We start from the raw sequence: 25,765 nt of genomic DNA, 5'->3' as shown, positions 1-25,765 counted from the left end.
TTTACATTTTATTTTTATTTTTTTAAACTCTTAACTTCTGTGTATTGGCTCCTTGGTGGAAGAGTGGTAAGGGAAGGCAATGGTGGGTCAAGTGACTTGCCCAGGGTCACACAGCTGGGCAGTGTCTGAGGCTGGATTTGAACCTAGGACCTCCTGTCTCTAGGCCTGACTCTCAATCCACTGAGCTACCCAGCTGCCCCCCTACTTTATATTTTAGAATCAATATAACATATTGGTTCCAAGGCAAAAGAAAGGTGAGGGCTAGGCAATGGGGGTTAAATGGCTTACCCAGGGCCACACAGCTGGGACATTTCTGAAACTGGGACTTCCTGTCTGTAGGCCTAGCTGCCCCAATGTAAAATTATTTTAAAACATTTAGAAATGGGTTAAACAGGCTCCACAAGATTTGTCATGGGGTGCACAGCACAAAAGTGGTTCAGAATGTTTTAGAAGACAGACATCGAGTCATTTTTCAAGTCAGGGGAAGAAAGGCAGGTATCATCAGCTGCCAGTTATTTGGGTATGTGTTAGTCATTTTGTTTAATGGCTGACCCAGGCCCCCAGAGCTTGATCACACTCCTGGGGCCATGGCCTTCCCTACAGTCGTTTGATCTAGGCGCCCTGGAAAGCAATCATTTAACCACAAAGGTTTTATTAGATCCCTCCTAAGTGCCCAGCACAGGGCTTGGTGCTGAGGATACTGTGACAGAAATAAAAGTTCCTGCCCTAAGGAGGGAGCTTCCATTCTGGCAGCACACCCTGATAAAGAGCACTAACCTTTTGGAAACAACATATGTGCGCAATGGAATGAATGAATGAAAAAGCTTTTATTAAGCCCTGACTGTGCCAAGCATTCTACTAAGTATTGGTAATTAAAATAGAAAGGCAAGACAGTCTCTTCTCTCAAGGAGGTCACGTTCTAATTAAGGGAGACAACACAGACTTGTGCTGCAGGGCCAATAGTAATGACTGGTTTTTCTCCATCTTGCTCAAACAATTGCCCCTGGAGAGACTGCCTACTCATCAGAGTGGGGTAAATGACCAGATTCAGCTGAGGAGGGACATGAAGAGCTGGAGGAGCTCAGACCTAAGAGTCAGAGTAGAGTGGGCACACCAGGGAGAAGTTGGCGCGCAACTGGAAAAGTAGGAAGGAGAAGGTGATGGTGCCAGAAAGTAGGCAGCCAATGGGCTTGAGCTAAATCCTAATGGAGGCTAGAGGAGAAGGCATCCCAGCCATGAAGGAGAAATTGTCTATGGAAATACAGAGATGGGAAATGAAATATGTGTGAGGAACATTAAACATCAAGCAGAACATTCTTACCCTTTCATTACCCCTTTGGAGGAATCTATAGAAGTAGATAAGGCTATTAACTCTCACATTTGACAATTGAGGAAATGGTCCCAGGAAGAGAAATGGCTCACTTGGGGTCATGTAGCCACATAGTTCTACTGAGATTTAAAGGACATTGCCGGAAAGGAGACAATATTTCCCTCATAGTTATACCCCAACATGGGCATTTCCACACATACTTCTCAACAGTCAGAGCTACAGAATTCTGCCAGAACATGTCAGTTCCATTTTCAGTCATATTTGGATAATGTTAAAGTAATTGGTAAAACTGGTAGAAGCTATACTAAGCACTTGGGATATAATGAAATAGTTCCTGCCCACAAGGAGCTTCTAGTCTAATGGAAAAGACAACATGAAAACATTGTATATACAAGAAAAATACAGAGACATCATGAAAACACTGTATACAAGAGCAATACAGAGACAACATGAAAATACTATGTATATACAAGAGAAATGCATTAGGAGGTACTCTAAAGGGGGCAGAGACTAGCAGTGAGGGCAGACTGTTAGGCATAAAGTAAACAGTGTTTTGGCTTGTGTTTTTATGGAATTGGAGAGTGGGAGACAAAGGAGTAAGACAGATGACTGTGGTCCTGATGTTGATCAGTTTCTGACTATTCCCCATGTTGTGGGGTCAGCAGGGCCATCCCAGGCATGGAGGAAAACTGGTTTGGTAGAATGTATAATAACTATCCCTGAAGCCCAGGATTACTTGGAGCCTCCAGGTTGTTTCTCATTCCAATTTACTCCCTCTCTTGAAATGAATCTTCTCACCTCTGATCCCCTCCCTCCTCAGCCACCTGGGCTAGGTAGAAGGCAAGCTATAAAATTCAGAAAAGGTCAGGTTCTTTTGCTGAATGTAATATTGTTTCAGGGGTTAGGAAATAATAACTAATTGTGCCCACCCCGCTCTGCATAGTGATTTTCTTAAGGAAAGTTCAGAGGGACATATAATGCTTTTATCCTGCTCAGAGCATCTAGATAAGGGAAGAAGCAAGTGCCACCATTCTTACTTTATTGAGAGAATGAAATTGTGATACATTCTGCCACCATCACCCCCCCCCTTTTTTTTTTAACTCTTAACTTCTGTCTTATAATCAATATAATCCAATGTATTGGTTCCTGAACAGAAAAGCAGTAGGACCAGATAGTGGAAATTGTGACTTTCCCAGGGTCACACAGGCAGATTTGAACCTAGAACCTCCTGTCTCTAGACCTGCCTCTATCCACTGAGCCACCTAGCTGCCCCCTCTACCAACCATTCTTGAGTGGGAAGCTTCTTGCATCATGTAAGAAATTACCTCCGATTTTAACTTTTGAGGGAAGTTTCTTTTGTATAGCCACCACCACCTCCATCCCGTTTTCATGACTGCTGGGAATCAGGGACCTTCAGAAAAAAAGTTCAGGTACTCGTTGTTTCCTGATGTCTTTGCTGATTCAACTCCTGCTGAACTCATGATTCTTTGTTATTTATTCCTAGTGTCTTCCACAACTGCATCTGGGAACTGGAGGACACAGATAACATTGGGGCTGGCTGATCCTCTCTCACATTCTTCCTATACCAGCTGCTATGGCAATGTCTACAGTCCTTTGCCACCTCCAAGCAGGTGAGAATAGACAAATAGTTGCTCTAAGCCTTCTGGCAACCTTCTATAGAAAGGAAGACCTCAATCCACGTCTAGAGGATCCTCTTTAACTTAAAAAAAAGATTTCCAGGATATGTTTGTAGGAACTTAGAGTATGCTGAATGTTTTTCTCTGTGTATATAGAGCACTATGCTGAGTTACAGGGTTTATTCTGTACCCCAGCCCTGTCCCCATTACTGCGCCCATTCTATAGTATAATAATAATAATTGATGTTCCTATCAGGCTTTATAATTTGCAAAGCTCTTTACACACAGGCTCTCCTCTGAGTTTCCTGACAACCCTCTGAGGTAAGTACTGTAGGAATTCAGTCTGGGTTCTAAACCCGTGCTTTCATTCCTCGGTAGTACTCTCCGGTCTAGGAGCTTATTCTGCCAGTGCAGATATGTACCTTGTTAGGAAGTCACCTATAACTTGTGGTCTCAGAGGGTCCTTTGCATCACTAGGGAGCTAAGTAACTCACCCACAGGCTTGCAGCCCAGGCTATGTCAGGGGCAGGATTTAAACCCTTTGTTCATTTTCATTTTAAAATTTCATTTTAAACAAGCACCAACCATGCAGAATGAGCATTTCGGTATGCAAAACAGAACAGAGGGATTAAATTACATTTTAAAATTAAAATTACCTTTCAACAAGCCTTAAAGTGCTATATAAATGCTACCTATTATTATTGTTGATGAATTAAAATTAAGTGAAATTAAAATAATTTATTAAAAGCAGACGGCAAACGCCTCAACTACAAAGCCGCCCTTTTATTATCAAAATCCTATCAGACAGTTGGCAAGCTTAATTTCAAGCAAATGTTGCTGTTTATTTCTGTCCTGAACCTGCTTCCTCTAAGAAGTTGACAGAAGCAACCAGCTGTCAGTCTTTCTTAAAGCCAGGCTTTCATAAGCATTCAGGGAAACACCGAAGGAGTCTCAGAAGACAGTTGGTTGTTTATTTTTTCATTATCCAATGGGGCCTGTGATTTTAATGGTAATAGAGAGCTCCCAGTGAAGAGAGAGATTCTCCCATTAATGAAGGCAACTTACAATCTCTTAGAATTGCTTTGTCTACACTGGCAGAGTAGAGGGTGAACTGAGTGTTTTCTGTGTTTTCGAGCCATAGTAGTATCAGCAGTTCTCATTATCTGGTTGGAGGCCAGTTATCTCAACTCAAGAAAGAGTTTGTTCAAAGGAAAATTTTAGTGAAAATATATCTTAAAGGAAGTCAGAGGATTTACAGCAACAAGTGATGCTCAAATAAAAACCCACCACTCTGATCTTGGGCCCAGAATTTGAATTTCTCTTTTTTTCTCCCCTGAGGGAAGGCTATTCTTCTAACCAGGATGGATTGTGTTTTCACAAATAGTTTTCGTGTTTATAAAGTGTCTTACTTGCCTTTCAGACTCAGTCAGAAAAGACATAGGCAATATATATTTTTTTGACTGGGTCTAAGACATTTGTGGCCTCTTAGACACAAATCTTGTCAGAGCCAAGAAATACTTTTTCAAGAGAACCTGCTCCTTCCAGATTGTTAATGTAATTCAGACTACCCAAGATGCCCTGATGAAGGGGGTTGTCCTTTTGATTTAAGTTTTATTTTTTAAATATTTTTCCATGTTTACATGACTCTTTTTTTCCCTTCCCTTTTTCCTCCCTCCCCCTCCAGAGCCGATAAGCAGTTCCACTGGGTTGTACAAATGTTATCTATCACTTGATACTTATTTCCATGTTATTCATTTTTTCTTTTTCTTTTTTAATTTAAATTTTGGGGTTGTCCTTTTGAAAAGAAGCATGACGAACTAGAAATTATAAGCTACTCCCAGGATCCTTAATAATTTATTAACCTACGTGGGTTACTACGACCATCTGATGTGCCTTAACTCCCACTGTCTGAAGGATTTATGGCACATAATCAGAAGACAACCTTCTGGAAGGCCGAAACCTGGGAAATTTTCCCAAACAGTCACAATCATAATTTAAATCTAAGAAAGACAGTGTTTTCCGAAAAGAAAGATAAGGAACTTTGTTAGGACTGCTCGGTTGATTAAACTTAAAGAGAAGTATTTGAAATTCTCACCTTCAGTGTTTCTATAAATTGAATATCTGATCCTTAGAGAACACAGGACATTCCACTTCTCCACTGGATTTATGTTATCATCCATGGCAAGGTACTCTGCCAATGTAGATTCCATCGCAGTTACACACCTTTTGGTTATCTTGGGGCGGAGAGACAGGAAGGGACAAAGAAAGCTAAAAGTGGATTGGCTAGATTGATGCTATTTTGGAAGACGGGTGCATAGACATCGTGTACAGTCTTAGCCTGGTTTGTCTGACCTTGGGCGAGTCACTTAACTTGGGCTCAATTTTCCTCCTCTAACATGAGGAAGGTCAAAGATGCCCTCCAGCTCCCAAGTCCTCGGTGACCCTCTGTTGTGCTCCAGTCTAGTTCCTAGCCCTGCGGCCATAAATTGGTATTGTTTTTCTTCTCCCTTCAAGCAACTGTCCTTTTATTTCCTGTTTCCCATGTTCCTTTCTCCCTGGCCAACACCACCTGTCATCAGGCAGAACAAAGGGCTTCTGTCCGGGCGAATGGTTGTATCTGCAGAAATGAGCTCATTTTTAAATTCTCTTATGCTCAATATAGCCAGCAGTAGTAAGTACAGCATTTTCCATTTGTGTGCATTGCTTCATGTGTGATAAATCTGTTTGCTCTTGATAAATAAATAGCGTGTGAAATCGGGGAATCGCTGCCTATGTTTTTTTTAATATCCAGGAAAACACACAGTGAGTTGGTTAAATTAGCCTATTTTCACCTCATTGTACTTCAAAGAAGTTTTTCTCTCTTCTCTGTAAGGTGTGGAAATGTATAAAGTGAATTTTTGCTACTAATCGCCTAACCTGCTAATATTTCGTGCCATTGTGGAGGTTATAGCTTCTTGGAATGCATCATGATGGAATGGCCTCAGTATGATCATTTCAGCTGCCTGTAGCTTTCTAATTCAGTGCCATTTGCTAAATTACTCTGGTTCTTATGATCTAGACACTGGTGACATTCAAGATTACACCAGTGGCTTTGAAGGGGAGTGGGGGGAAACCTTGGTGTCGCCCCTAATACGGGCACATAACATTGTGATGCCCATTGAATTTTAAAATGTGGTTTCTACTAACTATCTTTAGTTTTTCTACTAATTTTCCTTCTTGTTTTTTTCTGTCATTTAAAAGTACATACAGAGGGCAGCTGGGTTGGCTTAGTGGATTGAGAGCCAGGCCTAGAGACAGGAGGTCCTGGGTTCAAATCTGGCCTCAGACACTTCCCAGCTCTGTGACCTTGGGCAAGTCCCTTAACAAACCCATTGCCTAGCTCTTATCATTCTTCTGCCTTGGAACCAATACATAGAATTGGTTCTAAGACAGAAGGTAGGGGTTTAAAAAAAAAAAAACAAACTTAACTAACTAACTAAAAAAAAGGCACATACAGAGATGGTCCCAGAGCAATGACTTTTTCCACATTTTTTGTTCTTAGACAGTACGCCGAGGCCAGTCAACTGGACTGTACAGATGGGAGCCGGCTGGAAAACGACCTGGACAATAACGAACAGAGGCTCTATTGGCACGAAGATTCAAAACCTGGAACATTAGTCTGAACTGCCCCCAGGACCACTTTTGTTCAAGCTCTGCATTCTAACCCCAGTGTGCCTTGCCCAGTGTGCTGTTCTTCTGAAAAGGACATCTTCAGAGATTCCCCAAACAGCAAAAGCTGAAGGAGACTCAAGTCTTCAGAGCCCACAGACACCAGGTTTTTTTCATCTTTTCTTTTAAAGAGAACCAAGTACCACCACCACCTAAAAGCCCTAAACTTGTTCTTCAAACTCCCAAGTGAAGATGACCGAGTGAGCTTGGGCCGTGGTTCGATGGCAGTTTTTGTTGTTTCCCACCCCCCACCCCCCTTTTAACCCTCAACAAGATGTGGTACTTGGTTGAAGTATTTATGTTCAGCAAGCACTTTTTAGGTGTTGTCGGCTAAAGCTCAGATCAAAAGGGGGGACTTTTTTCAAGAGAAAGTGGGATTTTCAGAGCACAATTCAGATGGATAAATTGAAGAAAAGCAACACTTGACATTTTTCCAGGCATGAGCTCACAATGACAAACGTATGGATTCATGAGTTTAGGAAGTGTCCCATACTGGCATGTGAGGACTGGCAGATTTTAGACAGTATTGGAAAATTTACTTGAAGGAAGGCTGGATTTTTTTGGAGGTCTGAATGGGTTTAAACGTGTTTAGGGTGACGTACAGAGTGATGTTTTCAAGAGCACCGTGAAGTGGATTCTGGGGAGGGAGGGAGGGAAAGAGGTCCAGACGAGGCTCGGGAGTTGCTATAGCAGCCCAAAATAGGACTTTCTTCATGGTAGCCCAAATGGGAGATGGAGCAATATGTCGAATTATTTATAAATGTGCTTTGTACATTTCCAAAGGTACCATTTCACTGTGCTGATGAGCTCCACACACATGGTGAACTACTGTTCGGTTGCTAATGATCCCATTGGGCCGCCATTCTTCTTGGCCACTGGGCTAAGGATTGCTCCCATGGTCATAACGTTTTAAAGAGAACACACTGTGATGGCCAGTATTTTAAGGCGATGCAAAAAACAGAAACCAACACCCAGAATAACCGTGCCTTACGATTGTGGGCATTAGGATTGAGCACCATTATCTGATCCCCAGGTGTGATTCCAGGTCACTGAGTGACATCCATAAGAGTGCTCCTAAAAAAAACAATAAAAAAGAGTTCCGTGATGCAGTTGATTGAATTATGAGGCTAAAAGCTACCTCGTATTTTCTTTGGAGGAACAAATTGTGAGTCAATGCAGGATTTTTCAGAAGCGCTCACTTTCCTTGTTCGTAAAAAGGATTCTTGTTTCTCATCCCGTGCTGTGCTTCAGAATCCCATCAAAGGTGCTCTGGCGTCTTCTTTTTTTTTTTTTTTTCTTTTTATACAGATGATTAGTAACTCCTTGTGTATATTGTGAATAGAAACGTTTCTGATCAACTTTTTGGAACATTTTTTTACCTATATCCCAAAGCATGTAATATATACATAAAGATGGTTTTGTTAAACTGGTCCTTAGTCATTTGTATCATTAGAAATGAAGTTTTGTTTTGTTTTGTTTTGGCAGGGAGGGGAGTGGAGAATTAAAACAGAAAATTTAACTTAATTCCTTTTTTTGCATATTTGTATAATCCCACTAGGAACAGAAATGCCCTTTTGCATATCTTTTTCTTATTCTGACTTTGAAGACCTATTATTTTCACATAGGTCAATAAACTGAAAGTGTGCTACTGAAAATAATGAAGTATTTGTCCATTTTTGGTCAGACAAAGGAAAGAACCACTGAAATCCTTCTTCAGAGTCATCATCCCCAGGTTCAAATCTCACACCAGACCTTAGCTCGGTGACTCCACACAAAATTGCTAACCTCTCTAGCCTTAGTCTCCTTATCTGTAAGATGAAGGAGTTGAACTACAGTTCCTGCCAGTCATTAATCAGTGAGCCTTTGACAGCTATCTTGGACTCTTGGTCTGGGGAGTTTTGTATCCTCTGTGGAACCTAGCAATTATAGTTCATATGACTTTGAACAAAGACGAGAGAGATTTAATAGGAATTTTTTTTAACTCTTGCCTTCTGTCTTTTAAAATTTATCTGTTACATTAAAATAGCCAGTTAACTCCCTTCCCTCTCCCCATTTATATATCATTTCTATTTATCAGTTCTTTCTCTGGAGATGGCCATACACAAGTTCCTCAAACAATGACTGCTGTATATAATGTTCCCTTGGTTCTGCTTGTCTCCCTCTTCATAATTTCATGTAGGTCTTTCCATGATTTTCCAAAATTTACCTGTTCATCATTTCTTATGGCACAGTAGTGTAGTATTCATTCCATCACAATCATATGCCACAACTTGTTTACAGTTGATGGGCAGCCATTCAATTTCTATTTCTTTTCTGCAACAAAAAGAACTGCTATGAATATTTTAGAACATAAGGGCTAGGCAATTGGAGTTAAGTGACTTGTCCAGGGACACATAGCTAGGAAGGGTCTGAGGCCAGATTTGAACCTAGATCTAATAAGACCTGAAACTTGGTGGAGAGATAGTATAGTATAGGGCAGCTAGGTGGCCTCATTTATTAGTTGTATGACCCTGTCCTAGCCACTTAACCTTGTTGGCCTCAGTTTCCTCATCTGAAAATTAGCTGGTAAAGAAAATAGCAAACCACTTTGAGTGTCTTTGCTAAGAAAACCCCAAATGAGGTCACGAAGAGTCAGAATGACAGGAAACAACAGCACCATACCAGCAAAAGTGTGGTATGGTGGATAAAGAGACAGTCTTGGAATGTGGAAGACCTCCAACATATCCTGTATGTGTGACCCTGGAGAGTTCTCCCAACCTTCCAGTGCTTTGGGCAATTTTCTGAGGCTTAAGGGAAACTCCCTCCAAAGGGATTTTCTTCATCTAGGGAGTTTTCTATATGAAGGAAATACTGAATCCAATTCCTCTCCCTGTGATTAGGGGGAAAAAAATGGGAAAAGACATTGAGGATCATGACCAGGACAATAACTAGCATTGGGCAGAAGGGCCAGGGCGCTGAGATGTGGGTTTGGATGTCTCCTGTTTTCTCTTGCTTTGGGGTCTTCCCTTTACCAACACTCTCTCCCCCTCTGCCCCAACCTCTAAGGAATGAAGTGAAGGTCTGTCTCTGTAGGAAGAGATGCATGAGCTGATTACACCCAGAGTGAGTTGGCCTTTGAGAATGCCAGCAAATAAATTCAGGACCAAGCCATGGAGTGCATCTGATAGTCCCCTGCAGATAACCATCTTCCATGAAAATAGCATTTTTTGAATTCCAATTCTTTGCAAGAGAACACAGAGCTCATTCAGTCCAATTGCCTCGTTTTACAAATAAAGAAACTGAGGCACAGAGGTTAAGTGACTTGCCTTTTTAAGCCAAGTCTTCAGTCCCCAAATCCAGCATTATTCTGCTGTTCAGTAAATATCTTGTATGTTTTATCATGAAAAAGCAATAAAGAATTACCCCACCCTCATGGAAACATAACCATAAAAATGGGAACACGGAAGATCTACTTGGTAATTTGGCTCAATTTGAAAAAGTGATGATGTCGAACACATTTTTGTATGTTTGTTATAAAGTTAATATAAATTATAATAATACAATATATAAAGTTCTAAAATGACAAGAGACAAAGATGGTGTTGAAAGCCTCAGTTTCCTCATTTGTAAAGCTGGGGGAGATGGCCCCAGCGCTAGGAGCGAGCCTTCTCGTCACCAAGCTGCGCTGCCCCTCCTGGAAGACTCATCCCAGCCTCGTGCATCTTTATCACAAGAATGCCATCTAGTAATGAAGAGCATAAATCATATTTCTATTATAAAGATAACAAACAAAACATTTTTTACTTCTAAATGAAGACAGCAGAAGTAATTTGCTGCATCCAGCTCATTACTTGTTCTTGAAGAGAGGCATCATTTATATGGGGTACGCTGGAGTGAGAGGGGGATGAGGAGGAAGAGAAGGCAAGGGACGAGGGAACAGAGGAAGGGATGGAGGGGTCTAAAGTATTCGGCTTTGATGCTTGGATACTTAAATGGGATGACATAATAATTGTACAGTGCCTGGCACACAGTAGGCATTATAGAAATGTTAGCTATTATAATGATAATTTAGTTGCTCTGCGAAGTTCCCTCTGCTATTTTTTTAACCCCTTACCTTCCGTCTTAGACTCAATTCTGTGTATTGGTTTCAAACCAGAAGGATGGTAAGGGCTAGGCAATGGGAGTTAAGTGACTTGCCCAGGATCACATAGCAAGAAAGTGTCTGAAGTCACATTTGAACCCAGGACCTCCTGTCTCTGGGCCTGGCTCTCAATCCACTCAGCTATCCTCCCACTCTCCATATCTATCAAAGTAACCTCCCTAAAACACGGAAGACCACACCACTCTTGCACAGAAGCCTTTCCAAGCCCATTTTCCATTCTTCCGTGTTTGGGTCAAATTGACCTACTGGTTACTTCCCAAAGTCCACATTTCAGCTGCAGCCCCTATATCTTTGCACAGAGGATGGCCATACTTTGAATTCGCCTCCACCCCTTAAAATCCCAAGCTTTAATTCAATGCTTCACTCCCATTCCCCTTTATGGCTGGTCTTTCCAAATCCTTTCATGCATGGCTTCTTAACCTTGCATCCATTCCTTCCCCCTCAGAATAATATTTTAAAATACATAAAACCAAATTTGTAGATTAAAAAAGATAACCAATTGTCTTGAAATCCAATCCAAGAAGCCAATTTAAGTATCTCTTTCCTAGTGTAGATAGTCTTTATCTATTTACATATTATACCCCATGTTGAGACTAGATTTGAACTCTGGTCTTTCTGACTCCAGGTTTAATGCTCCCTAGACTGCATCACCAAACTGTATCATGCATGCACGCACGGCTTTCTGCCCTCAATAGTCATCAATATAAATTTTTAATTGAGTTATTTTTTGATCAATATAGCCTTTTTCCATGCCAGTAAATTACCCTAAGTAATATCCCTGCACTATTTTTTTTTAACCCTTACCTTCTGTCTTGGAGTCAATACAGTGTATTGGCTCCGAGGCAGAAGAGTGGTAAGGATAGGCAATGGGGGATTCTTTGGCGCACAGTCTGCAGCGTGTCAGTCTTGTAAGCTGAAGGTCCTGAGTTCGATCCCTAGAAGGGGGATGTGCTACAATGGGAGAAGCTTCTAAGGCAAAAGAATCACTTAGCATTTACGATAGGGTCCATTATTCAGTCTGCAACTGCTAGCCTGAGATTCCCTTCAGGGTGGATTCTCACGGGAACAGGGAACAAGCACAAGCTTTGGGGGTCTCCAACCTACAAGCTATTCCTAAAACTTGGGATTCATCAGATCTCCCTAGGCCACAAGTTTGGGGTCTCTAGATTCCACATCAACAAAACATTAGGTCCAGACAAGGGAAGTGATGCACAGGTACAGACAGCCAGAATTTGAAGCCAGATCTTTTAATGTCTAACTTGCACCAAAATTCTGACTTTTGGGAAGGAAGTTGCTCTCATGGGGCTTAGTCAGCTCAGAGGTGCTCATCAGCCCAGAAAGACTGATCCAACTAGACCTGCTCAAAGCCTTTCAGACCAGAGATCAGGTCTGGGTTGGGTCTAGAAGATATTTCTGATAAGGAGCCAAGTCCCACCCCCAAAAGTGCCTCTTAGAAAGGGTGGAGGAAGCAAGATTGGCATTTAAAGAATGCTTTGGGAAGGTAGTTAGGTCTGGGACCCCACCTAGCCTGGCAACTTTCAAGAACACACCCCCAAATAGGAAATTCCTTGTAGGGCTTGGGGGAGAGAACTTGTAGAGAAGATCCTGGGCCATAAGGGACCTCTAGCCTTTCTGTCCTGAGGATAATCATTCTTTTTTTTTTTTTTCCCCTTACCTGTCTTAGAATCAGTATTGTGTATCTAAGGCAGAAGAGTGATAAGAGCTAGGCAATGGGGGTCAAGTGACTTGCCCAGGGTTGCACAGCTGGGAAGTGTTTGAAGTCAGATTTGAGTCCAGGACCTCCTGTCTCTTGACCTAGTTCTCAATCCACTGAGCCACCTAGCTGCCCCCTAGTTAACAATTCAAGGGGCCACAGGGAAACTGGGTAGCTCAATGGATAGAGAGCCAGGCCAAGAGATAGGAGGTCCTGGGTTCATATCTGGCCTCAGATACTTTCTAGCTTTGTGATCCTGGGCAAGTCACTTAAGCCCCGTTGCCTAGGCCATACCACTCTTCTGCCTTGGAACCAATACCAGACAGAAGATAGGGGTTTAAAAAAATAATTCGATGGGCCAGTGGGAGGGACACCAACTACTGGGAGAAGGAAGTGGCTCACTTCATAGATGCTTCATCAGGACTGGGGAATGAAATGTTTGAAATAGTTAAATCTCCAAAGCTGGAAAATACAAGAGCCCTTAAACAGGAATTTCCCACCTATAGCAAGCTACATGAGTGGTTAGATGAATGGAGGGAGGGAGGGAGGGATGGATGGATGGATGGATGGATGGATGGATGGATGAACAAAAGAAAAATATTAAGGATTTACTATGTGCCAGACACTGTATTCTTTGGAGGCTGATGGGTACTGTGCTCCCTAACCTCAAGTCAAGTGCCATGCCAAGTTCTGCTGATAGGTGCCTTAAGAAAATGCTAAGAGCTCCCCTCTTGTTTATATAGCTTTTCTCTGTCCCCCAAACCTCCCATTCTACTCTTATCCCAGCTCTATGAGGACAGGAAGTCTAGAGAATTATTACCTGTATTGAATAACTAGAGAAACTGAGGCCCAAGGAGAATAATTGGTGAATCCTATGAGCACCCCACCAGATCATCCCACTAGAAGCAGCTCAAGGGCTCAGTTCAAAGATATAACCAGCAACTAGTGTTGAGGAAACTGATCCATTCATCATAAGACTGAGATTTGAATTTATCAATGAAATTCTAACTAAATTGAGAATCTTTGAGTTTTATGTTTATGTTAAAAAACTGAAAGGAGAAAGGGTACCTGGGTGGCCCAGTGGATTGAGAGCCTAGCCAGGAGACAGAAGGTCCTGGGTGCAAATTTGACCTCATATACTTCCGAGCTGTGAGACCCTGGGCAAGTCACTTAACCCTATTGCCTAGCCCTCTTCTGCCTTGGAAACAATACACAATATTGATTCCAAGATGGAAGGAAAGTGTTTTAAAAAAAATAAAGGAAGAGAGGATATATGACTGGGTTCAAATCCTGTCTCAGACAATTAATAACTATGGGCTTTGGGCAAATTTCTTCATTGCTATCTGCCTCAGTTTCCTCCATTGTAAAATGGAGATGAAAGCACCTACCTCCCAGGGTTGTTGTGAGGATTAAATGAGAGACTTGTAAAGTGTTTATCACAGTGCCTGGCACATAGTAGGCATTAAATGCTTGCTTGGTCCCCTTTCCTTTAGTGAACAAAGTGCTAGAGGGTAGAGCAAGTGAATTCATATCCCAACTTTGACACTTAACTGTGTGATCTGAGTCAAATCACTTAATCCCTCTGAGATTGAATTTCCTCATTTGTAAAACTCTCAGATGGATTGATCCCTTTGATGGCTACATTCCCTCCAAGGATACAGATCACAGCCCATCCCATGTGACTCTTGCCCATCACCCAGTGTCTGTACCCAAGGACATTCACAGAGTTGTTGTGTGGTTCAAATAAAACTCGGTCCATAAAGCCCTGTGTGATGGATTATCAGCTGCTGTTATTATTCTGCCAAATGAGAGATTGTTAGAGAAAATGTCAGACTGTGGGACCCAAGGGACTAACCAACAAATAAATATGAATGTAGCTCGGCATTTCCAATTGTCCAACTGTGGGAGCAGTAGGTAGGGAGATCACATGGGGGCAGTTTTCCTGCCTGGTTTGTTTTTTTTAATGTTGCTTTTTGTTTTTACACCATAATCATTTCCCCTCATCTCTCTGCTTCCCCAATTTAACCCTAAAAGAGCACTGCTTCTAGAGAAAGTGAATCTGCCTTTGACCGACCCATAATGCCTCTGTGGTTGAGTCACATCACTTCCCCGAGATGATTTCCTTCATCTATAAAATGAAGAGGATTCACTAGACACCTCGGAGGTCCCTTCCAGCTTTTGCTCCAAGAGCCTAGGATCCTTGCAACTTCTTTCCTTTTAACATTTAAGCAAACCAACTGAGGGCAGTTAGGTGGCACAGTGGGTCAAGCTCCAGGGCTCTAGTCAGGAAGCCTCATCTTCCTGAGCTCAAATCTGGCCTCAGACACTTCCTAGCTTTGTGACCCTGAGCAAATCACTTCACCCTGTTTGCCTCAGTTTCCCCATCTGCCAAATGAATTAAAGAAGGAAATGGCAAACCAGCCCAGTCTCTTTTCCAAGGAAACCCACAAAAAGAATCCCAAAGAATTACTGGACATCAAAAAAAAAAAAAAAAACAGTTGAAGAAGTTACCCACTTCTTAAAAAAAAAACTCTTACCTTCTATGTATTGGTTCCAAGACAGAAGAGTGCTAAGGAGTAGGCAATGGGAGTTAAGTGACTTGCCCAGGGTCACACAGCTAGTAGCGAACCACTTTTGAGAGCATATAACCCATTCCATACCCCTAGTTTCACACCTCTCTACTAAGAGATGTTTATTATGAGATCTCCAAGCCAAGATCGTTCATTGTAGCTTGCCAGAATTTGACTGCCTTTTAATGGTATTCTTGTTCACACTATAAGGTCATGTATATTGTTCTCCTAATTCGACTCTCTTTGCTCTGAATCACTTTATACAAATCTTCACATTTGTGTCTGAAATGTTGATTCTCATCACTTCTTGAGCCTGCCTCAGTTGACTCATAGTTGCACACTAAGAAGGCTTCTGCCACCGAACATGGGGGAAGTAGGTCCATTGGAAAACCCAACAGGGCAGAGGAACCTCCCCCAGCTGACCTGGGAACACGAGTCTCTTCCCCCTGTTCCCCCGATCCGGCGCATGCTTGGCCTAATGACATGTTGGCTCCCAGCCAGGGCGCTCCCCCTGCAGCTGGACCGGCCACCTTTTATGTGCATCTGGGAAGGACAACGTCCCTGCCCGGGGCAGCGTTCACAGATGCCCTGATGAAAGGAGGAGGCTGTCATCTTCTTTATTATTATTATCCTTGTCTTCATGGGCTGTTCCCACTTCATTACAGAGCCCCCATTCTTGCTGAGGATCCCGGAGGCCCCGACCAATGGAGGCTGTCGTAGAACCCGAGGCCGATTCTATCGCCTCGAGTGTGTCTGCACACTTATTTTTTTTTTTTTCCGGAGAATCATGGGATAAACATTCACTGAAAACAAGGACTGGATCTTGCTAGTGCTATTTTCTGGTAGATGCGTTCCCAAGCAAACTAGTTGGGTCAAGGAGGACATCTAGAGGATGGGCTCCATCATGGCAGCCAAGAAGCCCAGATCTCTCTGTATCTGGACAAAGTCTCTTTTCTGCACTGCCTGTTGGTTCTCTGTCTGCTACCTCATTTTTGAGTGCCACCCACACGCGGGAAGCCCTCCCGCCACGCTTCTGCCTCAAAGGATCCCTCCTGTCGGGGGCAGCTGGGTAGCTCAGTTTATTGAGAGTCAGGCCTAGAGACGGGAAGTCCTGGGTTCAGATCCGGCCTCAGACACTTCCCAACTGTGTGACCCTGGGCAAGTCACTTGACCCCCATTGCCCACCCTTACCACTCTTCTGCCTAGAAACCAATACACAGAAGTTAAGGGTTTAAAAAAAAAAAAAACCTTCAATCCCCCCTCCTACAGGAAGCCTCTCCCCCAGTGTCCTAGGATCCTTCTCCTCCTATTACCTCAGGTTATTTGTGATAATCAATATAATAGATCCATCATATATAATAATAGAAACAACTCTATAGATCACTTTGAATTGGATGCAAACGATTTTGTCTATCCATTTCTACAAAATATTACGAATTATCCGTGAAAACAAAACTTTTTTCAATTTTTACAAATATAGAAAATGTTTTGCATCTACTTTTCTGTTTATGGATGGTTCCCTCCCCAACAGAATAGAAGAACCGGAGCTGCTTCATCCTTGTCTTTGTATCTCCAGCGCCTGATACAGTACTCAGCAGCACACGGAGATATTGAATGATTATTGAATTTATTCATAATTCCCCTTCATCATGCCCGCGCTCCCACCCATAACTAGAAGCTGGCAGCCAGAAAGTACTCTGAGGCCAAGGGAAACTGGCTTACCATAATTCAATAATAAGAAATTATTTCATTTATGTTATATATAAAATAATATGTAATATTTTATTATCATTATCATATACTATCATTATCATACATTATCATTGAATATATTTTATTCAAATATTCTTTGTACATGTTTAGGGTGTTTTACATGTCTTATCTAATTGGAACATCACAATAGGCTTGTATTAGGGCGGCATGAATTCCTAACCCCATTTTACAGCAGCAGCTACCATACATGAAGTCACAGAGTTAATACAGACCTCGAGGCAGGATTTGAATACAGATCTGTAGAGTCTGATACATGGGAGGCATTTAATAAATATTTGTTGACTTGTTGACTTGTCAATTTGTAATACAATAGAAAGCTTGATCGATTTGGAGTGAGAGGACCTGGGTTTAAATCTCACCTCCTTCACCTGGCAAATGACTTGGGCAAGTCACTTGATCTCTCTGGGCCCCCCCTGACCTTCTTATCTATAAAATATAGGCGTTGGGCTTGATGACTTCTAATGTTCCTTTCAACTGAGTCTTTGATGTCATCCATGATGACTGCACCATCTTACCACTCTAAATATAATAATATTTATAAATATATTTGTTTATATGTAAATAAATGTATTTATATGTATGCTATAAATAAATCTAAATATATTTATAAATAAATCTAAATATATTTTGCATATGTAAAATATAAATAAATACATTTATACATAAAATATCAATATTCATAAAAATTCTATCTAGCTGCAGACACTTTCTAGCTGTGTGATCCTGGGTAAGTCATTTAACTCCCATTGCCTAGCCCTTACCGTTGTTCTGCCTTGGAACCAATACACAGTATTGATTCTAAGACGGAAGGTGAGGGTTTGGGAGCAGGGGGAAAGAACTAATACCATTTAGAAACAGAATTATAGCAGGTGAATCCAAAATGAATCTTCTAACCCAATTCTCCTTTTATAAATAAAGAAACTGAGGCCCAGAAAGGATAAAATGACTTCTTGATCATGATACAATAAGTATTGGTAATGCAACTGGAATAGAAAACTTTGCAAACTTTGGCACCTTAATATAGGGGATAGATCAATGGACTTAAAGTCCAGATGACTTGTGTTCAAATCCTGCCTTGAGCATTCACTGGTTATATGACTATCAGCAATTCATAGGTGGAAGATTGGTAAGGGTGGGCAATGGGGGTCAAGTGACTTGCCCAGGGTCACACAGCTGGGAAGTGGCTGCTATCAGCAATTCTTAAATTAACCTGTGCCTCAGTTTCCCCATCTATAAAGTGAAGGACTTGAACTCAGTCTCTGCAGTCTTTTTCAGTTCTAAATCTATGAGTACATAAATCTTCTGGATCCAAGTCCAATGTCCTCTATGCCCCCAGTCTAGCTCTAAATCATCAATGACTCTCCAATTTGTGCCCCAATACCAAATGACACAGGTTCTTTCTTAGACAAAGTTATGGCTCTCTTCATGCAAGGGGGCAGATTTAGGTCCATTCCAGCCCTTTTCTCCTTTCTAGCCACCTTCCTCACTCTTCACTCCTATCCCCCCAAGCTATCAGAAGTCTGAATAAATAGATCTCAAGAATTTCAAGATGGAAAGTATCTGCTGGAGTATATAGTTCATACCCTTGCCAACGGCTCCTGGAGGGAGAGTCCAGAAATTCCTTTCCTGAGCACATTTCAGAAATATTAAATTGATACGATACATCACAAGGGCCAAAAGGTATCTATAACTACTTTGGATTGTAGACTTAAAAGGGAAAGGGCACCTCGAAGTTTTGCCAAATGGGCTTCTGGGTAGTGAACTTCTGTGAAACTGCATACACAAGTGGATTTGACCCAGAGATAAAGCCTTTGCTAATACTCAGCTGAATAAACATGCATTAGTTGCAGAGTAACAGCTTTGGGGAAATTGTTCTTTTCCCCAGATACACACTGGCTGACCGTAGGACCTTGGGCAAGTCACTTAGTCTCCCAAGGCTGCAGGCAATTGTCTGGAACTCTGACTTACAGAGTGGGTGCCTACCTGGATTGATAAAGGGAGTTCCCTCTTACATGCTTTCTCTATACCAGTGAAATCATAGATCCAGCCCCTGTCTATAGTAAGTCTGTCCAGGGAGACCCCCAGTTCTTAGAAGCAGAAGAAGTGAGCCCATCACTCATGTAGATGTTTGGCAAACCTGGTTCCAGAGGTCCATGATGACACAGAATAGAAAGGCCTAGTGCTCTCCTGAAGTGTATGGAGAGGCATTTTGCAACTGTTGGGTTTATACTTTCTTCTGGTCAAAAAAGACTCCTTTTGATCATGATGACTGAGTCAAAGATTGTTGGAAACCTGAAGGAGAAAGAGTGGAGTGGGAGAGACGGAGAGACAGATAGAGACAGGGGGCAGGGGAGGAGAGATGGAGAGGGAGAGAAGGGGGGAAAGAGAAAGAGACAGAGAGAGGAAGAGAGAGGGAAAGAGAGAAGGAGAAAGGGTGAAAAAGAGGGTGAGAGATGGAGAGAAACAGATAGGAGACAGAGAGAGGGAGAGGGAGAGGGAGAGAGACGGAGAGAGACAGAGAGAGACAGTGAGAGGGAGACAGAGACGGGGGGGGGGAGAAGAGAGGGAGAGGAAGAGAGACAGAGAGAGGGAGAAAGAGAGAGAGGGAGAGAGACAAACAGAAAGAGAGCGGGAGGAGAGAGACAGAGAGAGAGAGACAGAGAGAGAGAGACAGAGAGAGAGAGACAGAGAGAGAGAAAGTCTGTGAGCCTTTATGCCTTCCAAGTCTTGGTTATATACTCTGGGAGTCCTTACCTTATCTCCATCCCATTCACAATGGCCAGTTATGTCCCTAAAGGAGGGCATTATATCTCTCCCTTAGGGTTCTATGGGTAACAACAAGGGACTAAGGACATCTTTCTGATGCTAATGACTCAAGTCCCCACCCCACGTGTTCTTCCAATCCTATGAAGCTCAGGAGGTGGCATCCTAGACTGTACCATCTCTAATATTCCTTCAACCAGGGCCAGAAAGAATAGACACACCAGAGACAAGGGACAGGCCGGCCATGTATTCATGAGCCTCCACCCAAGTGAAGAGAGCAGACCACTAGTTCCATTTCTCTCTACGCAGAAGCAAAAATCCGTCCTTCCCTGGATAACAACCAGAAAGGAAAGAGCTCATTTAGCCAGTTAGTGCTTTTTGTATACATTTAGTTCTGATTCAACAGCCAAACATAAATGATGTTTCTTACACTGTCTTCTGACTCTTCATGACCCCATTTTGGATTTTCTTGGCATAGATACTGGAGTGGTTTGCCATTTCCCTCTCCAGCTCATTTGATGGATGAGGAAACTGAGGCAACCAAGATTAAGTGACTTGTTCAAGGTCACACAGCTAGAAAGTATCTGAGGTTGGATTTGACTCTAGGCATGACACTATACTTCTTACACCTACTTCTTGCACAACTCCAGATCAAAATGGTTCATTTCCATTCGCTAGATCTGCCTGGCTTTCATTCTCTCTAAGGTCCATTCTAGCACTCTAATTCCATATATGTGAGCTATTATTATAAATTAAGTATCTTCTCTCAAAGTTTAATCTCTTTAACAGGGTTTCTGCAAAGAGAGAGAGAAGGACAAGGCATTTTCAGTGAAAGCCTGAGCTCAGTATCTTGTTTTGAGGATGAAAAATTCAATCTTGTTTTAATTGTATGAGAATGAGACTTACCTGCCTTTGGAGGATTGTTTTAATTGACTTTAGAAATCTGCAATAACTTGGACACACGAGTTTTGGAAACTTACCAACTGAAGAAGAAATATGATTCCAGATTTTAAATTCTGTAGCTACAAGGATCATTTAGTCTCCGTTTGCCTGGGTGGCAGCTAGATTGCTCAGTGGATAGAGCTCTGGGCCTGTAGTAAGGAAGTCTGAGTACAAAATCCAGATTCAGACATTAGCTATATGACCTTGGGCAAGTCATTTTACCTTATTTACCTTAACTCTCTGGAGAAGGAAATGGCAAACCACTCCAGTATCTTTGCCAAGAAAACCTCAATGGACAGTATGGTCCAGGAGTTTACAAAGAATCAGAGATGACTAAATAATAAGGTTAAAATTACACTTTAGTAATTAGCAGGTTGGGACAACTAGATGACTCAGGATTGAGAGCCAGGCCTAGAGACAGGAGGTCCTGGGTTCAAATGTGACCTCATACACTGCCTAGCTGTGTGATCCTGGACAAGTCACTTAATCCCCATCATCTAGCCCTTACTGCTCTTCTGCCTTGAAACTAATACTTAGTATTAATTCTAAGGCAGAAGGTAAAGGTTTAATATAATAATAATTAGTGGGTAATCGCCTCTCTATTCAGCACAGTTGTAAGGGAAAAGAATTTAGCCAAGGCCTCTTTGGATAATTTTGTGCATACAATTCAACTTATCCAGGGTGTCCCAAGAGTCTTGGTCTAGTTTTAAGTTCAAATAGCTTAAAGTGGCACTAAGTCTCTGGGGAAACCCTGCATTAATTAAGAACCAGTTGCGTACAAAGCTGTGGATACAGACAGAAAAGGAATGAATGAAAAAGAATTTCAGAAATTATTTTATTTCTGCATATCAAATCTACACAGAGGGGAAACAATCTGTAGAAGAACATACTGTAGCAAGTCAAATGGAAAGGACTAGTGGATGGTAGGTGTAGCAACAAAGCATTTTGGTCATCTGCCATCTTTCATTTAATTTTTTTTATTTGTTTATTTTAAACCCTTTACTTCTGTGTATTGGCTCCTTGGTGGAAGAGTGGTAAGGCTGGGCAATGGGGGTCAAGTGACTTGCCCAGGGTCACACAGCTGGGAAGTGTCTGAGGCTGGATTTGAACCTAGGACCTCCCGTCTCTAGGCCTGGCTCTCAATCCACTGAGCTACCCAGCTGCCCCTTTCATTTAATTTCCATTGATAAAACCATTTCTATTTCTGATGTTGAACCATTTGACCTTACAAAGAACTTTAGTAGCAAACTTTCTTTTCTGAATCCTCAGAAAGCTTCTCCTCTAGGCTTCACTTTCTTCATTTATAAAATCAAGGGATTCGACCAGATGACCTCTGAGTTCCTTTTCAGTTCTAAATCTATAATCTTATGAAACACAAGAGAGAGCCAGGGGGTTATATCTGGATAGAGAATTCAGCTCAAGCTAGGGAGGGATTCAGGAAGAGCTTGTGAATGAGGGCACTTTGAATGGATACACAGGCCTCTGACTTAGTCCCTATCCAGATCAGAATAATAAGTGATAAGGATGGATAAGGAAATGGGAATCAAGGTGATTTAACTAAATTAAGATCCATCTTCTTACATAAATAAGGAAATGAATCATTTTAAGGATTCTTTATCCCCAGTGATTGACTGTCTTTTGGTTTTTACCTTCCCATTATTTTATTTCTTTCTCAACTCAATTCTAACATCTTGTTTTTCTCCTCCATTCACATTACTATCGATTAATCAGGCAATCAATGAACAAGCAGTTATCAAGTGTTTACCATATACCAAGCAGGGACTGTATTGGTTGCTGAGAATACAAAGACAAAAACAAACCAACAAATAAATGAATGAACAAGTAAATGGAGAAAAGAAGGAAGAAGGAAGAAAAGAAGGAAAAGAGAGAGAGAGAAAGGAAAGAAAAAGAAAGGAACAAAGGAAGGAAGGAAGGAAGGAACAAAGGAAGGAAGGAAGGAAGGAACAAAGGAAGGAAGGAAGGAAGGAACAAAGTAAGGAAGGAGAGAAGAAAGATTCCCTTGCTTAAAAAAGTTTACATTCTATTGGGGCATTACATTCTACATCACAATCTTTTCACTTCAAATGTGGATACACCAGCTTCTTATCTTTCTTTCATTTTTCATTCATTCAACAAAAATTCTATTTGAATTTGACTTCATAGGTTTAGAGGGTCTCTGAGGTTCCTTCCAGCTCTAGTCTCTGTTCCTTTGATCTTGTGATACTCTAGAGCAATGATTCCCAAAGTGGGCACCACCGCCCCCTGGTGGGTGCTGCAGCAATCCAGAGAGGTGGCGATGGCCACAGGTGCATTTGGGGGCAGTGAATAACTGTAAGGGTGCGGTAATATATGTGACAGGGGGCGCTAAGAAATATTTTTTTCTGGAAAGGGGGTGGTAGGCCAAAAAAGTTTGGGAACCACTGCTCTAGAGTCAGTGGATCTGGGCTCATATTCTACCTCTAACATCAATTACTTAGTTGTTCATCCTTCATTTCAAAGAGGACCAATGACATCAAGGATATTTGTCCCTTTTTTTTTCTAACTCCAATTCACACTTGACTGAATTCCTCGTAAGGCTGTCATTTGTAGCACTGGTGATTTCTGAGGTATGAAAGCTTATGATGAAAATCTACCAGGTTCTTGAGAGCTCTTCTGTAGCTAGGTTTAGCCAAGGCATTTCAGATCATGGGCTTATTTAAAACAAATGTCAATGTGGATTTAAAGAGTGGGGAATGACTTACATTTTATCCAAAGCAAAACATACAAAGTTAATCTGTAGCCCAAAAATTCACATTGCAAAACCAAGTGGAAATTATCATCATTTTGGAATGTCACCTTTCCATACTATATACAAAGAACAACTTGCTCAAAATAATCCTTTAAGGGTGATAGTGTAAATACTATTATCTTTGTTTTACAGATGAGGAAACTGAGGCTTAGAGAAGGAAAGTGACTTGGGGGGAGGAGAAGGAAGAATTCTGTTTTAGGATTAGCAAGTGTAGGAGCTGGAATTCAACACAAAGTTCTCTGTCTCCAAATCCAGTCTGTTTTTTCACCACTATGTGATTTTTAGTTTATTTGCTGTGCAATATCATTAGTTCCCTTTCACATGGTCATAAGCAACAATATACATCATTAGGTAATGCTCCAATTTTGTCCCTCTCTTTCAGTTAAACCCTGAAGATAACAAAAAGTTCTGCCAGCACCTGAATCTGTCCAGAGAAAAATAGTTCCTTCATTTCTTCCCCTCCTCAGTTTCCCTTTAAGGAAAACATTTACACACATGTACATATGCATATATACCTACCCAGAGTAAAAGTAACCTAGGATAGAAAGGCACTATGGTATAAGGGGAAAAGAATGAAATTTGGTGGCAAAATAAGTGAGTTCAAATCCTCATTCTTTTTTTTTTTTAAGAACAATTTTCCATGGTTCCATGATTCATGTTTTTACTTTTCCCCTTCACCCCCCTTCACCTCCCCCCCATAGCCAATGCACATTTCCACTAGTTATAATATGTATCATCAATCAAGACTTATTTCCATATTATTCATATTTGCATTAGGGTGATCACTTAAGAGTCCACATCCCCAAACATGTCCACATCAACCCATGTGTTCAGGCAGTTGTTTTTCTTCTGTTTTTCCACTCCTGCAGTTCTTCCTCTGAATGTCGGTAGCATCTTTTCCATAAATCCCTCAGGATTGTCCTGGGTCATTGCATTGCTGCTAGTACAGAAGTCCATTACATTCTATCAAATCCTCATTCCTTTACCTGAATTGGAATTCAGTTTTGCAAGATCAAAAATTTAGAGCTGGAAGAGGTGGAAGGGACATTGGAGGCTATTAAGTTAAAATCCTTCATTTTAATATAGGAGGAAACTGAGGCATCAAGTGGTTAAATGATTTGTCCAAGGTCATACATGAATAAGTGTCTGAAGCAGAATTTGAACTCAGATTGTCCTGATTCCAAGTCCAGGATCCAATCCATCACGCCCCAATTGCTCACAAAATGATTTGCCCAAGGTTGCACAGATAGTTATAAGGGATCTATGATTCTAACCCAGGACCTGTGTCTCCAAGTCCAGTATTCTTTCCATTGTACCACACAGCCCACCTCTCATTTATTAAATGTGGTGCTGCCTACTCAATAAACTCTGATTTTTAAGGTCTTTTTTAACTTCAAATCCTTTGATAAATCCCTTGAACTCTTTTAGCCTCAGTTTCCTCATCTATAAAACAAAGAGATTACATTATGCCCACTGGAAGGGAGACTTTTGTTCAGTTGTTTCATGACTCTTCACGGATCCATTTGCATTTTCTCACTTGGAGTGGTTTGCCATTGCCTTCTCTAGCTCATTTTGCAGTTGAGGAAACTGAGGCAAACAGGATTAAGTAACTTGCCCAGGGTCACACAGCTAGTAAGTGTCTAAGGCCAGATTTGAACTCAACAAGAAGAGTCTTCCTGAATCCAGGCTCTCAACTATATATATACATATATACATATGTATATATATATACACCATTCCACCCAGCTGTCTTGGGAGTGAGATATTCAAAGTCAACAAGTGAGGAGAGTCTTCTGCGGATGGATATGAGCCCTGGGTTATGTTCAGATGGTCTCTAAAGTCCCTTTCCTGATTATCCTAGTTGGTGGTCTTTCTCTCTCCTTTTGAACTTATTTTATATTTACTTTGGATGTACAGTATCTTATACTTTTTATCTTGTTTTCTTCCAGGAGACTATAATTCTCTGAGGGCAGGAACTGGCTTAATTATTCTTCTTCAGACTTAAATGCTTCTTGAATTGAATGACCTCAACAATCTATGGTATACATGGCTGTTTTTAATGTTGGTAATTTATACTCAATGAGAGCATTTCTCTATTTTTTTTAAATCCTCTTTGGAGCAAAAATGAATAATTCTTTCCCTAGGTTTGAGCAAGGACTCAAAATTCCAGAATGATCTCCTCTTTCAGAGAACTCCTTACCATCTTTTTCCTCCATGGGGGTATTCTTCACCAAAGGAAACAGCGCTCTCAGCATATCTTCTTCCTTGGTGGAGAAGGTACAGTCCGTACCTTATTTATCTTGATTTCTCCAGCCATCGATGACAACTCTTCTGGGATTTTGCCAGATTCACAGTAAATGTCACTCAGATGGACTTGAGTGCCCTTTCCCCCTTTCTTTT

The 25,765-nt window shown here is 41.4% G+C and overlaps 1 protein-coding gene across 1 annotated transcript in view; it reads left to right on the top strand.

Moving 5' to 3' along the window:
• Window positions 1-8,107, top strand: part of FRMD4B (FERM domain containing 4B) — a 29,223-nt gene extending 21,116 nt beyond the window's left edge. The window contains exons 10-11 of the mRNA XM_044675803.1: window positions 2,835-2,961; window positions 6,509-8,107. Coding sequence (XP_044531738.1) covers window positions 2,835-2,961; window positions 6,509-6,629 — 248 coding nt within the window. The 3' untranslated portion in view covers window positions 6,630-8,107. The remainder of the gene's footprint in view (window positions 1-2,834; window positions 2,962-6,508) is intronic.
• The last annotated feature ends 17,658 nt before the right edge of the window (window positions 8,108-25,765 follow it).

This window comes from Gracilinanus agilis, chromosome 1 (assembly GCF_016433145.1).
Source record: "Gracilinanus agilis isolate LMUSP501 chromosome 1, AgileGrace, whole genome shotgun sequence".
Taxonomy (NCBI): Eukaryota; Metazoa; Chordata; class Mammalia; order Didelphimorphia; family Didelphidae; genus Gracilinanus; species Gracilinanus agilis.
The sequence above is the reverse complement of the archived record's forward strand: the minus strand, read 5'-3'. Positions and strand labels throughout refer to the sequence as shown.